Here is a 17,288-nt window from a genome sequence, read left to right as displayed (position 1 = left end):
GGCTGCTGTACACCAGTGGAACCCATCCAACTTGAAGGAGCTGGAGCAGTTTCGCCTTGAAGAATGGGGGGGGGGGGGGGGGGTGAAAAGTTATGCACGCTCAAGTTTTCTGTTTTTTTGTCTTATTTCTTGCTTGTTTCACAAGAAAAAAATATTTAGCATCTTCAAAGTGGTAGGCATGTTGTGATACAAACCCCCCCAAAATAAATGTTAACTCTAGGTTGTTGAGGAGACGATGAATATGAACAGATCTCCTCTAACGCCCAGAATCCTTCTATTCAAAGTCCCATTATCCAGCTCTGCTAATGATCTATTGATCTACTGTTTTTGACCAAGTGCGCATGCGCCAAATCAACATTCAGCACCTCCGAAAATATCACTCATGACTGTCACGCACAGGTCGGCTGATCCAGCAGCAGTACAGTATCCCGAAAGATCATTGATTTCATTTTTATTTAGACCTTTTTTGATCTCATCATATTCATTGTCTCCTCAAGTCCAGGTACTGGTTCAGGTTAGGATGAGACCCTGCAGCAGTCAGCCCACAGTCAGGTTAGGACGAGACCCAGCAGCAGTCAGGTTAGGGTGAGACCCAGCAGTCGAGGCAAGGCAAGCAGGGCCAGGGAACGATGATAGGTCACTCCCCACCCTCCAGCACCACGTAAACAAACACAAACTCATTCTCTTACAGGCAACACACATCCCACAAAAACAACCCTCAGTCCCCTGCATCCACACCAGGGTGGTGACCTGTCCCCTGCATCCAGGGTGGTGACTTGTCCCCTGCATCCAGGGTGGTGACGTGTCCCTTGCATCCAGTGTGGTGACGTGTCCCCTGCATCCAGGGTGGTGACGTGTCCCCTGCATCCAGGGTGGTGACCTGTCCCCTGCATCCAGGGTGGTGACGTGTCCCCTGCATCCAGGGTGGTGACGTGTCCCCTGCATCCAGGGTGGTGACTTGTCCCCTGCATCCACACCAGGGTGGTGACTTGTCCACTGTATCCACACCAGGGTGGTGACGTGTCCCCTGCATCCAGGGTGGTGACTTGTCCCCTAAATCCACACCAGGGTGGTGACCTGTCCCCTGCATCCAGGGTGGTGACCTTTAACATAACCCTATGTCCCCTGCATCCAGGGTGGTGACGTGTCCCCTGCATCCAGGGTGGTGACGTGTCCTCTGCATCCAGGGTGGTGACGTGTCCTCTGCATCCAGGGTGGTGACTTGTCCCCTGCATCCACATCAGGGTGGTGACTTGTCCCCTGCATCCAGGGTGGTGACCTGTCCTCTGCATCCAGGGTGGTGACCTGTCCTCTGTATCCAGGGTGGTGACGTGTCCCCTGCATCCAGGGTGGTGACGTGTCCCCTGCATCCAGGGTGGTGACTTGTCCCCTGCATCCAGGGTGGTGACCTGTCCCCTGCATCCAGGGTGGTGACGTGTCCCCTGTATCCAGGGTGGTGACCTGTCCCCTGCATCCAGGGTGGTGACCTGTCCCCTGTATCCAGGGTGGTGACCTGTCCCCTGTATCCAGGGTGGTGACCTGTCCCCTGCATCCAGGGTGGTGACCTGTCCCCTGTATCCACACCAGGGTGGTGACCTGTCCTCTGCATCCAGGGTGGTGACCTGTCCCCTGCATCCAGGGTGGTGACCTGTCCTCTGCATCCAGTGTGGTGACCTGTCCCCTGCATCCAGGGTGGTGACCTGTCCCCTGTATCCACACCAGGGTGGTGACCTGTCCTCTGCATCCAGGGTGGTGACCTGTTCCCTGCATCCAGGGTGGTGACCTGTCCCCTGTATCCACACCAGGGTGGTGACCTGTCCTCTGCATCCAGGGTGGTGACCTGTCCCCTGCATCCAGGGTGGTGACCTGTCCTCTGCATCCAGTGTGGTGACCTGTCCCCTGCATCCAGGGTGGTGACCTGTCCCCTGTATCCACACCAGGGTGGTGACCTGTCCTCTGCATCCAGGGTGGTGACCTGTCCCCTGCATCCAGGGTGGTGACCTGTCCTCTGCATCCAGTGTGGTGACCTGTCCCCTGCATCCAGGGTGGTGACCTGTCCCCTGTATCCACACCAGGGTGGTGACCTGTCCTCTGCATCCAGGGTGGTGACCTGTCCCCTGCATCCAGGGTGGTGACCTGTCCTCTGCATCCAGGGTGGTGACCTGTCCTCTGCATCCAGGGTGGTGACCTGTCCCCTGCATCCAGTGTGGTGACCTGTCCCCTGCATCCAGTGTGGTGACCTGTCCCCTGTATCCACACCAGGGTGGTGACCTGTCCCCTGTATCCACACCAGGGTGGTGACCTGTCCTCTGCATCCAGGGTGGTGACCTGTCCCCTGCATCCAGGGTGGTGACCTGTCCCCTGCATCCAGGGTGGTGACCTGTCCCCTGCATCCAGGGTGGTGACCTGTCCCCTGCATCCAGGGTGGTGACCTGTCCCCTGCATCCAGGGTGGTGACCTGTCCCCTGTATCCAGGGTGGTGACCTGTCCCCTGTATCCAGGGTGGTGACCTGTCCCCTGCATCCAGGGTGGTGACCTGTCCCCTGTATCCAGGGTGGTGACCTGTCCCCTGTATCCACACCAGGGTGGTGACCTGTCCCCTGCATCCACACCAGGGTGGTGACCTGTCCTCTGCATCCAGGGTGGTGACCTGTCCCCTGCATCCAGGGTGGTGACCTGTCCTCTGCATCCAGTGTGGTGACCTGTCCCCTGCATCCAGGGTGGTGACCTGTCCCCTGCATCCAGGGTGGTGACCTGTCCCCTGTATCCAGGGTGGTGACCTGTCCCCTGTATCCACACCAGGGTGGTGACCTGTCCCCTGTATCCACACCAGGGTGGTGACCTGTCCCCTGTATCCACACCAGGGTGGTGACCTGTCCCCTGTATCCACACCAGGGTGGTGACCTGTCCCCTGTATCCACACCAGGGTGGTGACCTGTCCCCTGCATCCAGGGTGGTGACCCTACCAAAAAAGGTAGGATGTGGATCATAAAATCAGTCAGTATCGGGTGTGACCACCATTTGCCTCATGCAGCGCAACACATCTCCTTCACATAGAGTTGATCAGGCTGTTGATTGTGGCCTGTGGAATGTTGTCCCACTCTTTTTCAATGGCTGTACGAAGTTGCTGGATATTGCCTGGAACTGGATCACGCTATCGTACTGTACACGTTGATTCAGAGCATCCCAAACATGCTCAATGGGTGACACGTCTGGTGAGTATGCAGGCCGTTGAATAACTCAGACATTTTTAGCTTCCAGGAACTGTGTACAGATCCTTGCGACATGGAGCTGTGCATTATCATGCTGCTAAATGAGGTAATGGCGGAGGATGAATGACACGACAATGGGCCTCAGGATTTTGTCATGGCATCTCTGTGCAGTCAAATTGGCATTGATAAAATGTAATTGTGCACGTTGTCCGTAGCTTATGCCTGACCATTCCATACCCCCACCGCCACCATCAAACACTCTGTTCACTACACTGACATGAGCAAACCATACCATACCATAACCCCACCGCCACCATCAAACACTCTGCTCACTACACTGACATGAGCAAACCATACCATACCATAACCCCACCGCCACCATCAAACACTCTGCTCACTACACTGACATGAGCAAACCGCTCACCAACGCAACGCCATACATGCTGTCTGCCATCTGCCAAGTACAGTTGAAACTGGATTTCATTTGTGAACAGCACACTTCTCCAGGGTGATAGCGGCCATCGAAGGTGAGCATTTGCCCACTGAAGTCAGTTACGTCGCTGAACTGCAGTCAGGTCAAGACCCTAGTGACCCAAACCCACAGTTTCATCAGCTGTCCGGGTGGCTGGTCTCAGACGATCCCTACAGGTGAAGAAGCCGGATGTGGAGGTCCTGGGCTGGCGTGGTTACACGTGGTCTGCGGACCTGAGGTCGAATGGACGTACTGTCAAATTCTCAAAAACGATGTCGGAGGAGGCTTATGGTAGAGAAATTAAATTCTCTGGCAACAGCTCCGGTGGACATTCCGGCAGTCAGCATGTTAATTGCACGCTCCTTCAAAACTTGAGACATGTGTGACATTGTGTTGTGTGACAAAATGTCACATTTTAGAGTGGCCTTTTATTGTCCCAAGCACGAGGTGCACCTGTGTAATGATCATGCTGTTTAATCAGCTTCTTGATATGCCACACCTGTCAGGTGGATGGATTATCTTGGCAAAGGAGAAATGCTCACTAACAGAGATGTAAACTAATTTGAGAGAAATAAGCTTTTTGCGTGTATGGAACATTTCTGGGATCTTTTATTTCAGCTCATGAAACATGGGACCAACACTTTACATGTTTTGTTTCTATTTTTGTTCAGTGTAGTTGTACACCTCTTTTTCTCCCACACACGGCAGATTTGAGTCATTGGTGTTCAAGGCTTATATGCGCTATGCGTAATTAGCCTGGGAACGAGGTTAACATCCCCATGTTACAGCAACCAAGCAGAATGTACAGCCCAGCATTCTATCCAACATCATGTCTTTACCTGGAAGACGTTCTCGTCAAGGATCCTGGTTCCGAACACGGTGATGCCGTTGGTGTTGATGGAGGCACGGTCACTCCTGAGGAGGGGTTTGGTGATCTTCTGTTTACAGTCCACGATGATGGTGACCATCTTCTTCTCCACACTGATGGCCACACGATGCCACCTGTTAGAGGGGACACGAGCAACACAGAGATACATGGTTAGATACTGTACATTCAGATTAGACTGCTGCTAAAAACCTGATGAAACCAGACTGAATGGTGTGTTCACCAATTCAAACAGTAGGTTTTAACCAGAATAACAAAAACCTCCACAAACAGACAGAACATTGTTTGTGTCTCAAAAGGCACCCTACACCCTATTGACCATAGCACTATATAGGGAAGAGGGTGCCATTTGGGACGAATTCAAAAGGGTTACCCGACGTGGCCACGCGTGCACCCAACACCTCCTGAGCCCCCGCCAGGACATTCTGGCCTCCACACTCTGTTTAACACTGGATTATACTCATTAAACTCCAAACGTAATCCTCCTTCTGGGTTACTCGGCGTGACAGACGTGTTGAACATTGTGGAAAGTGTGTGTCAGGAAAGAGCAAGAGAGAGCAGGAGGTGCACAGTCAAAACACTGTCCTGAGGAAGAGGATCCTGAGAAAGGAGAAGGGGGAGGAAGGGAAGGAGGAGGAGGAGAGAGGAGGAAGAGCCTGAGAGAGGAGCCTGAGAAAGGAGAAGGGGGAGGAAGGGAAGGAGGAGGAGGAGAGAGGAGCCTGAGGAGGATGATTTTTGATAATAGTTTTTTTTTTTTATGTATAAAAACCTGTTTTTGCTTTGTCAATACGGGGTATTGTGTGTAGATTGATGAGTGAAAATCATTATTAAAGTGACCAGTGTTCAAGAACCAACAGTCAGTAATACTGATCAAAATGGCTGCCCTCGGATGACAATACTCGTCCTGTAAATCTCTCATTATGATAGCAACCCAAGCATTTGCGTTTGTCAGCCATTATGCATCCCTCCAGTGTATTACAAACTGGCTACAGAATAAATATTCCGTTAAGATACTAACTGTTCTCGTTTTTATTTTTTCTTCATTTGGGTAATACTTATAAACGAAATGCACTAGCACATCTGACGGTTACTTCCACAGGTGCCTTGGAAATGTTTAAATGACTTTCCTTTGAATGACACTAGAGCAATACTATACTTTTTCCACTGTTTAAGTATGCATGTACAGTAAACTGTATCGCTATAAAACAATGTATAAACCAAGGGGGGGGGGGGCTGGCCATGTGGGTAGGCAGCATTAGTTACAGTCTAGTCAGTGAGGATTTGGCAAAGGTCTGGTGTTGGACTTCCAGGTCTTTAAACACTAAAATCCTACTCAGAGAACATTGCTTTTTAGACAGCAGGTCACAAAACTGTACAGTGAACCAAAGCACCCCACAGAACTGCTACAAAGTAGGCTAGTGGGGGCTACTGTTTCTCTGTGTTGTTAGAATGGCAGCATGGTATGTATTATTTCTCTGTGTTGTTAGAATGGCAGCATGGTATGTATTATTTATCTGTGTTAGAATGGCAGCATGGTATGTATTCTTTCTCTGTGTTAGAATGGCAGCATGGTATGTATTATATCTCTGTGCTGCTAGAATGGCAGCATGGTATGTATTATTTCTCTGTGTTGTTAGAATGGCAGCATGGTATGTATTATTTCTCTGTGTTGTTAGAATGGCAGCATGGTATGTATTATTTCTCTGTGTTGTTAGAATGGCAGCATGGTATGTATTATTTCTCTGTGTTGTTAGAATGGCAGCATGATATGTATTATTTCTCTGTGTTAGAATGGCAGCATGGTATGTATTATTTATCTGTGTTGTTAGAATGGCAGCATGGTATGTATTATTTCTCTGTGTTGTTAGAATGGCAGCATGGTATGTATTATTTCTCTGTGTTGTTAGAATGGCAGCATGGTATGTATTATGTCTCTGTGTTGTTAGAATGGCAGCATGGTATGTATTATTTCTCTGTGTTGTTAGGATGGCAGCATGGTATGTATTATTTCTCTGTGTTGTTAGAATGGCAGCATGGTATGTATTATTTCTCTGTGTTGTTAGAATGGCAGCATGGTATGTATTATTTATCTGTGTTAGAATGGCAGCATGGTATGTATTCTTTCTCTGTGTTAGAATGGCAGCATGGTATGTATTATATCTCTGTGCTGCTAGAATGGCAGCATGGTATGTATTATTTCTCTGTGTTGTTAGAATGGCAGCATGGTATGTATTATTTCTCTGTGTTGTTAGAATGGCAGCATGGTATGTATTATTTCTCTGTGTTGTTAGAATGGCAGCATGGTATGTATTATTTCTCTGTGTTGTTAGAATGGCAGCATGGTATGTATTATTTCTCTGTGTTGTTAGAATGGCAGCATGGTATGTATTATTTCTCTGTGTTGTTAGAATGGCAGCATGGTATGTATTATTTATCTGTGTTAGAATGGCAGCATGGTATGTATTCTTTCTCTGTGTTGTTAGAATGGCAGCATGGTATGTATTATTTCTCTGTGTTGTTAGAATGGCAGCATGGTATGTATTATTTCTCTGTGTTGTTAGAATGGCAGCATGATATGTATTATTTCTCTGTGTTAGAATGGCAGCATGGTATGTATTATTTCTCTGTGTTGTTAGAATGGCAGCATGGTATGTATTATTTCTCTGTGTTGTTAGAATGGCAGCATGGTATGTATTATTTCTCTGTGTTGTTAGAATGGCAGCATGGTATGTATTATGTCTCTGTGTTGTTAGAATGGCAGCATGGTATGTATTATTTCTCTGTGTTGTTAGAATGGCAGCATGGTATGTATTATTTCTCTGTGTTGTTAGAATGGCAGCATGGTATGTATTATTTCTCTGTGTTGTTAGAATGGCAGCATGGTATGTATTATTTCTCTGTGTTGTTAGAATGGCAGCATGGTATGTATTATTTCTCTGTGTTGTTAGAATGGCAGCATGGTATGTATTATTTCTCTGTGTTGTTAGAATGGCAGCATGGTGTGTATTCTTTCTCTGTGTTAGAATGGCAGCATGGTATGTATTATTTCTCTGTGTTGTTAGAATGGCAGCATGGTATGTATTATTTCTCTGTTGTTAGAATGGCAGCATGGTATGTATTATTTATCTGTGTAAGAATGGCAACACGGTATGTATTCTTTCTCTGTGTTAGAATGGCAGCATGGTCTTTCTTTAATTGGATAGAGCAGTAAGATCTTATAAAAAGAAGACGTATAAAACTCTCACAAAAACACCTATTTCCTCTCATAAGGGCCCTTTGATGTATCTTAATAACATGACATTTTACTTGAAGTGGAATTTCTCATACTTAAATCTACCTGGGTCAAAATGTCCGCTGACCGTGTTACGGCTTCTCGTCAAGCCCAGGAAAACAAACTGTCACAAAAAAACACATCCCAAAATGTATCTGCCTAAATAACCCGGAGAGACAGAATAAAACGCTTTGTGAAGAAGAAAAAAAGACAGATCGTTTTTTCAGCGTCTCCTCCCTTTGTTTGTTCTCCTGCGTTTCGCCACGGGCTCATGTACACTAAGCCGCGGCTCCCAGGGAGAATTCTGGGGTTTCTGAACGCAGAGCGGAAAATCAGACAGGCACTGACGGAAGCTAAGAAACTCTCTGTAAGGAATCTGATTGGATGAGGTAATCCAGGAGGTTAATACTGTAATGTTAACGTACCTCTCCTCTTTCCCCCACAATCCCTCCTCCACGTTCCCCTCTTTAAAGAAAACAGAGGCACAGGGCTCATGGCTGAGGTCAGGTTCCCCATGGCTCCCCACTAATCCCCTGTCTTTGACCCCTCGTATCCCCCATACTGCTGCTACTACCCAGGACCCCCCTAACCCTCCCCCCTCATATCCCCTGTGCTGCAGCACAGGACCCCCCTAACGCTCACCTCTCCTATCCCCCGTGCTGCAGCACAGGACCCCCCTAACGCTCACCTCTCCTATCCCCCGTGCTGCAGCCCAGGACCCCCCTAACGCTCACCTCTCCTATCCCCCGTGCTGCAGCCCAGGACCCCCCTAACGCTCACCTCTCCTATCCCCCGTGCTGCAGCCCAGGACCCCCCTAACGCTCACCTCTCCTATCCCCCGTGCTGCAGCCCAGGACCCCCTTAACGCTCACCTCTCCTATCCCCTGTGCTGCAGCCCAGGACCCCCCTAACCCTCACCCCTCCTATCCCCTGTGCTGCAGCACAGGACCCCCGTAACCCTCACCTCTCTTATCCCCCGTGCTGCAGCCCAGGACCCCCCCTAACGCTCACCTCTCCTATCCCCCGTGCTGCAGCCCAGGACCCCCCTAACACTCACCTCTCCTATCCCCTGTGCTGCAGCCCAGGACCCCCCTAACCCTCACCCCTCCTATCCCCTGTGCTGCAGCACAGGACCCCCGTAACCCTCACCTCTCTTATCCCCCGTGCTGCAGCACAGGACCCCCCTAACGCTCACCTCTCCTATCCCCTGTGCTGCAGCCCAGGACCCCCCTAACCCTCACCCCTCCTATCCCCTGTGCTGCAGCACAGGACCCCCGTAACCCTCACCTCTCTTATCCCCCGTGCTGCAGCCCAGGACCCCCCTAACGCTCACCTCTCCTATCCCCCGTGCTGCAGCCCAGGACCCCCCTAACACTCACCTCTCCTATCCCCCATGCTGCAGCCCAGGACCCCCCTAACCCTCCCCCCTCCTATCCCCCCTGCTGCAGCCCAGGACCCCCCTAACCCTCACCTCTCCTATCCCCCGTGCTGCAGCCCAGGACCCCTCTAACCCTCACCCCTCCTATCCCCTGTGCTGCAGCCCAGGACCCCCCTAACCCTCACCTCTCCTATCCCCCGTGCTGCAGCCCAGGACCCCTCTAACCCTCACCCCTCCTATCCCCTGTGCTGCAGCCCAGGACCCCCCTAACCCTCACCCCTCCTATCCCCTGTGCTGCAGCCCAGGACCCCCCTAACCCTCACCTCTCCTATCCCCCGTGCTGCAGCCCAGGACCCCTCTAACCCTCACCCCTCCTATCCCCTGTGCTGCAGCCCAGGACCCCCCTAACCCTCACCTCTCCTATCCCCCGTGCTGCAGCCCAGGACCCCTCTAACCCTCACCCCTCCTATCCCCTGTGCTGCAGCCCAGGACCCCCCTAACCCTCACCCCTCCTATCCCCTGTGCTGCAGCCCAGGACCCCTCTAACCCTCACCTCTCCTATCCCCCGTGCTGCAGCCCAGGACCCCCCTAACCCTCACCTCTCCTATCCCCCTGTGCTGCAGCTCAGGACCCCCCTAACCCTCACCTCTCCTATCCCCTGTGCTGCAGCCCAGGACCCCTCTAACCCTCACCTCTCCTATCCCCCGTGCTGCAGCCCAGAACCCCTCTAACCCTCACCTCTCCTATCCCCCGTGCTGCAGCCCAGGACCCCTCTAACCCTCACCCCTCCTATCCCCTGTGCTGCAGCCCAGGACCCCCCTAACCCTCACCTCTCCTATCCCCCTGTGCTGCAGCTCAGGACCTAATCATAACCCCCGGGACAGACCTAATCCTGTGTTTGGACACCTGCGGTGAGATGAGGTGAAGGGTGATTTCTGTTGTTTTCTGCTTCTTAGTGCGTCTTAGTGAATACAGAGGACACAGCAGTATGGTAAGTATGATTAGGGCTGTCGTACCAGGGTTGTATTCATTATATAGGGGTACCAGTCACATCAATCAGAGCATGACTGAAACGTAGTCAAATCAGATAACATAGAACCTACGATGACTACAAAGACAAAATCACATACAGGTACACAAAATAGATTGTCCAGGCAATCAGAGAGCTCCTTGCACATTATATGTTTATAGTATATATTCTAGAGAGGGTTGGGGGGGTGCACCAGGGTTTGAGTATGAATATAGTCTGGGTGAAGAGACACACACAAACCTAACTAAGCTCTATTTTCAGTCTTTATCCAGCCCTCCTCCTTCCTCCCTCCCCAACATCCCTCTCTCCCTCTCCCTGGTCTCTGTAAGCAGCAATGGTCTCCCTCTCCCTGGTCTCTGTAAGCAGCAATGGTCTCCCTCTCCCTGGTCTCTGTAAGCAGCGATGGTCTCCCTCTCCCTGGTCTCTGTAAGCAGCGATGGTCTCCCTCTCCCTGGTCTCTGTAAGCAGCAATGGTCTCCCTCTCCCTGGTCTCTGTAAGCAGCGATGGTCTCCCTCTCCCTGGTCTCTGTAAGCAGCGATGGTCTCCCTCTCCCTGGTCTCTGTAAGCAGCGATGGTCTCTCTCTCCCTGGTCTCTGTAAGCAGCGATGGTCTCCCTCTCCCTGGTCTCTGTAAGCAGCGATGGTCTCTCTCTCCCTGGTCTCTGTAAGCAGCAATGGTCTCCCTCTCCCTGGTCTCTGTAAGCAGCGATGGTCTCCCTCTCCCTGGTCTCTGTAAGCAGCAATGGTCTCCTTCTCCCTGGTCTCTGTAAGCAGCGATGGTCTCTCTCTCCCTGGTCTCTGTAAGCAGCAATGGTCTCCCTCTCCCTGGTCTCTGTAAGCAGCGATGGTCTCTCTCTCCCTGGTCTCTGTAAGCAGCAATGGTCTCCCTCTCCCTGGTCTCTGTAAGCAGCGATGGTCTCTCTCTCCCTGGTCTCTGTAAGCAGCAATGGTCTCCCTCTCCCTGGTCTCTGTAAGCAGCAATGGTCTCCCTCTCCCTGTTCTCTGTAAGCAGCGATGGTCTCCCTCTCCCTGGTCTCTGTAAGCAGCGATGGTCTCCCTGTTCTCTGTGAGCAGCGATGGTCTCCCTCTCCCTGGTCTCTGTAAGCAGCGATGGTCTCCCTCTCCCTGGTCTCTGTAAGCAGCGATGGTCTCCCTGGTCTCTGTAAGCAGCGATGGTCTCCCTCCCTCTCCATGTGCTCTGTGCTCAGCGATGATCTCCCACCCTCTCCCTGTTCTCTGTAAGCAGCGATGGTCTCCCTCTCCCTGGTCTCTGTAAGCAGCGATGGTCTCCCTCTCGGCTGTTCTCTGTAAGCAGCGATGGTCTCCCTCTCCCTGGTCTCTGTAAGCAGCGATGGTCTCCCTCTCGGCTGTTCTCTGTAAGCAGCGATGGTCTCCCTCTCCCTGGTCTCTGTAAGCAGTGATGGTCTCCCTACCTCTCTCTGGTCTCTGTGAGCAGCGATGGTCTCCCTCCCTCTCCCTGTTCTCTGTGAGCAGCGATGGTCTCCCTCCCTCTCCCTGTTCTCTGTGAGCAGCGATGGTCTCCCTCCCTCCATCACTCTCCCTGTTCTCTGTGATCAGCGATGGTCTCCCTTCCTCCATCACTCTCCCTGTTCTCTGTGAGCAGCGATGGTCTCCCTTCCTCCATCACTCTCCCTGTTCTCTGTGAGCAGCGATGGTCTCCCTTCCTCCATCACTCTCCCTGTTCTCTGTGAGCAGCGATGGTCTCCCTTCCTCCATCACTCTCCCTGTTCTCTGTGATCAGCGATGGTCTCCCTTCCTCCATCACTCTCCCTGTTCTCTGTGAGCAGCGATGGTCTCCCTTCCTCCATCACTCTCCTTGTTCTCTGTGAGCAGCGATGGTCTCCCTTCCTCCGTCACTCTCCCTGTTCTCTGTGAGCAGCGATGGGCTCCCTTCCTCCATCACTCTCCCTGTTCTCTGTGCTCAGCGATGGTCTCCCTTCCTCCATCACTCTCCCTGTTCTCTGTGATCAGCGATGGTCTCCCTTCCTCCATCACTCTCCCTGTTCTCTGTGATCAGCGATGGTCTCCCTTCCTCCGTCACTCTCCCTGTTCTCTGTGAGCAGCGATGGTCTCTCTCTCCCTGTTCTCTGTGAGCAGCGATGGTCTCTCTCTCCCTGTTCTCTGTGATCAGCGATGGTCCCCCTCCGTCTCTCTCCCTGTTCTCTGTGCTCAGCGATGGTCTCCCTTCCTCCATCACTCTCCCTGTTCTCTGTGATCAGCGATGGTCTCCCTTCCTCCATCACTCTCCCTGTTCTCTGTGATCAGCGATGGTCTCCCTCCGTCACTCTCCCTGTTCTCTGTGCTCAGCGATGGTCTCCCTTCCTCCATCACTCTCCCTGTTCTCTGTGCTCAGCGATGGTCTCCCTTCCTCCATCACTCTCCCTGTTCTCTGTGATCAGCGATGGTCTCCCTTCCTCCATCACTCTCCCTGTTCTCTGTGATCAGCGATGGTCCCCCTCCGTCTCTCTCCCTGTTCTCTGTGATCAGCGATGGTCTCCCTTCCTCCATCACTCTCCCTGTTCTCTGTGATCAGCGATGGTCTCCCTTCCTCCATCACTCTCCCTGTTCTCTGTGATCAGTGATGGTCTCCCTTCCTCCGTCACTCTCCCTGTTCTCTGTGCTCAGCGATGGTCCCCCTCCGTCTCTCTCCCTGTTCTCTGTGCTCAGCGATGGTCTCTCTCTCCCTGTTCTCTGTGCTCAGCGATGGTCTCTCTCTCCCTGTTCTCTGTGAGCAGCGATGGTCTCTCTCTCCCTGTTCTCTGTGCTCAGCGATGGTCTCCCTTCCTCCGTCACTCTCCCTGTTCTCTGTGCTCAGCGATGGTCTCCCTTTTTCCGTCTCTCTCCCTGTTCTCTGTGAGCAGCAATGGTCTCCCTTCCTCCGTCACTCTCCCTGTTCTCTGTGCTCAGCGATGATCTCCCTTCCTCCGTCACTCTCCCTGTTCTCTGTGCTCAGCGATGGTCTCCCTTCCTCCGTCACTCTCCCTGTTCTCTGTGATCAGCAATGGTCTCCCTCCCTCCGTCTCTCTCCCTGTTCTCTGTGAGACCAACCAGCAGCAGTAGTGGTAGGTCAGTCTTGACTTACTTTCCGTCGGCCAGGTTGAGAGAGCGGAACAGGGGGTAGTCCTCAGGGGCGGGCTTGCCGCTCTGGTCCTCATACAGGAAGACGGGTGAGCGTCCCACCTCCACCCCCAGCTGCTGCACGCCCTGCTCACTGTAAACAGACAGCAGGAAGGACTGGAGGCCGGCCTTGGGCCTGAGGGTGGTCAGGATGGAGAAGTCTTCAGGGAACACACCCCCTACAGAACACACAGGTTGGGTTAGAAATACAGAGATACAGTAACACCCCCCCCCCCCCCCCCCCCCCCCCTCTGTTACACACACACACACACACACACACACAATGCACAGAACACATGTTAGATCAGGTTAGAAATACACGGAACTGATTCAATCATAAGATGCGACTGATTCAATCGTAAGATGTGACTGATTCAATCGTAAGAAACGACTGATTCAATCGTAAGAATCGACTGATTCAATCGTAAGATGCGACTGATTCAATCGTAAGATGCGACTGATTCAATCGTAAGAATCGACTGATTCAATCGTAAGATGCAACTGATTCAATCGTAATAATCGACTGATTCAATCATAAGATGCGACTGATTCAATCGTAAGATGCGACTGATTCAATCGTAAGATGCGACTGATTCAATCGTAAGATGTGTATTATTGAGTAACAAAAAACAGAAATCACAGGTGAGGACTTTTCAATTCAGTTACCCTTTACATTTACACAATCATATACAGTTTCCTATAGACACACATTGTGTTTATGTTTTTTGGTGTAAGGTGTAATTTGTTCTGCAACTACCCCAGGTTTACAGTCTTTCAAGCATCCAGATAGACCTAAGCTAATCATTTATTCATTCCAGCGGGAATCAAACCCACAACCCTTACAAGCATCACACTCTACCAACTAAGCCACACAGGACCTGAGCTAATCGTATACTACTTTATCCATGTACATACATTTCCAGGCTTGATGACAACGCTATACATTTTAGGGCAATGATATTGAACGTGTAAAATCTCACGTATTTAGAGTACAATTGTCCTTTCAGAAGAGACAAATTGGAGGGCAACCAATGTCTGAACATTAAAACAGATTTATTGACACTTTTCCTGAATTTATTAAACACAAACAAATCTCCATTTGAAAGGTTGTGCCAAAGAGGAATACAATGTATAAAAATATCCTACAAACTTTAAGAGGAGATTAGGACATCTAATCTATGAATGAGTCAAACTTGGGTTTTAACACCCAAATGAAATAAATCAGTATCTAGAGTCTCACATAAAACACCTGAAACAACTCTGGTGCATAATCCAGACTCATAATAATAGTTTATTATTTCTACATGACGGCCATTGAGTTAATTTATTTTATTCCACTCAAGCCTTCCCTCTCAGCCAGATTCTCTCTCTCTGGGGTTGGTGTTAGACTAGCTAGTTCTCTCAGCCAGATTCTCTCTCTCTGGGGGTTGGTGTTAGACTAGCTAGTTCTCTCAGCCAGATTCGCTCTCTCTCTCTGGGGGTTGCTGTTAGACTAGCTAGTTCTCTCAGCCAGATTCTCTCTCTCTAGGGTTGGTGTTAGACTAGCTAGTTCTCTCAGCCAGATTCTCTCTCTCTGGGGTTGGTGTTAGACAAGCTAGTTCTCTCAGCCAGATTCGCTCTCTCTCTCTGGGGGTTGCTGTTAGACTAGCTAGTTCTCTCAGCCAGATTCTCTCTCTCTAGGGTTGGTGTTAGACTAGCTAGTTCTCTCAGCCAGATTCTCTCTCTCTGGGCGTTGGTGTTAGACTAGCTAGTTCTCTCAGCCATATTCTCTCTCTCTCGGGGTTGGTGTTAGACTAGCTAGTTCTCTCAGCCAGATTCTCTCTCTCTAGGGTTGGTGTTAGACTAGCTAGTTCTCTCAGCCAGATTCTCTCTCTCTGGGCATTGGTGTTAGGCTAGCTAGTTCTCTCAGCCAGATTCTCTCTCTCTAGGGTTGGTGTTAGACTAGCTAGTTCTCTCAGCCAGATTCTCTCTCTCTGGGCGTTGGTGTTAGGCTAGCTAGTTCTCTCAGCCAGATTCTCTCTCTCTAGGGTTGGTGTTAGACTAGCTAGTTCTCTCAGCCAGATTCTCTCTCTCTGGGGTTGGTGTTAGACTAGCTAGTTCTCTCAGCCAGATTCTCTCTCTCTGGGGGTTGGTGTTAGACTAGCTAGTTCTCTCAGCCAGATTCTCTCTCGCTAGGGTTGGTGTTAGACTAGCTAGTTCCCTCAGCCAGATTCTCTCGCTCTGGGGTTGGTGGAATACAAACAGTCTGAGGAAGGAATACAGCACTGCTACATTATCAGATCAGGGATGTCATCTCCTGTCAAAAGCCTTGGCAAGACGAACAAAAGACACTTTTAAACACCGCTCCCTTCTGCGCTGCACAGCCAGGATTTGGAGTAAGACAGAGAGAGGATGGAGCGGAACGGAGGGATGGAAGGACAGGGTTTGTCTTACCTGGGAAAAGCTTCTTGGTGGGGGCACTGATCTGGGCTTGCTTTCCAACTCTGTAGGCTGTGTCCGGCTCAGATGCTCTTCGGTTTGTGCAAAATCCTGATGTTTTCCTAACTCCTTCGTGGGAATTGTGAAAGTCTAATACTTTCAGCACATCCACTGGTTCAGCTGTTGGAGAGAGAGAGAGAGAGAAGATACAAGACGATTTATAATCTGACAAGAACTTCACAACGCACCTGAATCTTTGTTTCAACAGTTAGAATGTCAAGCAACCATAATCTATTGCATTTACACAAAATGTATGTCATCTTCATAACCGAACCTCTGTTTGATTCATGAACATGGCTTTATAGCCTTCAAAATAATTCACATTTTAATATCTTGCTCTTTTAATGAGAAATCATATATGTGTACTGAATACTTCCATTCTGGTGATAACCTAATGAGGAAAGACTTCCATTCTGGTGATAACCTAATGAGGAAAGACTTCCATTCTGGTGATAACCTAATGAGGAAAGACTTCCATTCTGGTGATAACCTAATGAGGAAAGACTTCCATTCTGGTGATAACCTAATGAGGAAAGACTTCCATTCTGGTGATAACCAAATGAGGAAAGACTTCCATTCTGGTGATAACCTAATGAGGAAAGACTTCCATTCTGGTGATAACCTAATGAGGAAAGACTTCCATTCTGGTGATAACCTAATGAGGAAAGACTTCCATTCTGGTGATAACCTAATGAGGAAAGACTTCAAATAATTGAACATAGACAGATGCATTGCCCCCATTGCTCCCCTGGCTACATGTCCCCCTGTCTCCCCTGGCAACATATCCCCCTGTCTCCCCTGGATACATGTATTCCTGTCTCCCCTGGCAACATGTCCCCCTGTCTCCCCTGGATACATATATTCCTGTCTCCCCTGGATACATATATTCCTGTCTCCCCTGGATACATATATTCCTTTCTCCCCTGGCAACATGTCCCCCTGTCTCCCCTGGATACATATATTCCTGTCTCCCCTGGATACATATATTCCTGTCTCCCCTGGCAACATGTCCCCCTGTCTCCCCTGGATACATATATTCCTGTCTCCCCTGGATACATATCCCCCTGTCTCCCCTGGATACATATATTCCTGTCTCCCCTGGCTACATATCCCCCTGTCTCCCCTGGCAACATGTCCCCCTGTCTCCCCTGGATACATATCCCCCTGTCTCCCCTGGCAACATATCCCCCTGTCTCCCCTGGATACATATATTCCTGTCTCCCCTGGCTACATATCCCCCTGTCTCCCCTGGATACATATATTCCTGTCTCCCCTGGCAACATATCCCCCTGTCTCCCCTGGATACATATATTCCTGTCTCCCCTGGCAACATGTCCCCCTGTCTCCCCTGGATACATATCCCCCTGTCTCCCCTGGATACATATATTCCTGTCTCCCCTGGCAACATATCCCCCTGTCTCCC

At 50.5% G+C, this 17,288-nt stretch overlaps 1 protein-coding gene across 1 annotated transcript in view; it reads right to left on the bottom strand.

The window, feature by feature from the left end:
• LOC120050271 (collagen alpha-1(V) chain-like) overlaps window positions 1-16,244 on the bottom strand; it is a 165,752-nt gene extending 149,508 nt beyond the window's left edge. The window contains exons 1-4 of the mRNA XM_038996849.1: window positions 16,232-16,244; window positions 15,821-15,985; window positions 13,353-13,566; window positions 4,524-4,686 (exon numbers count right to left, since the gene is read on the bottom strand). Coding sequence (XP_038852777.1) covers window positions 4,524-4,686; window positions 13,353-13,566; window positions 15,821-15,985; window positions 16,232-16,244 — 555 coding nt within the window. The remainder of the gene's footprint in view (window positions 1-4,523; window positions 4,687-13,352; window positions 13,567-15,820; window positions 15,986-16,231) is intronic.
• Window positions 16,245-17,288: the final 1,044 nt, after the last annotated feature.

The sequence above is a fragment of the Salvelinus namaycush genome, chromosome 7 (genome assembly GCF_016432855.1).
Source record: "Salvelinus namaycush isolate Seneca chromosome 7, SaNama_1.0, whole genome shotgun sequence".
Classification (NCBI taxonomy): Eukaryota; Metazoa; Chordata; class Actinopteri; order Salmoniformes; family Salmonidae; genus Salvelinus; species Salvelinus namaycush.
This window is presented reverse-complemented; position numbering and strand designations above follow the sequence as displayed.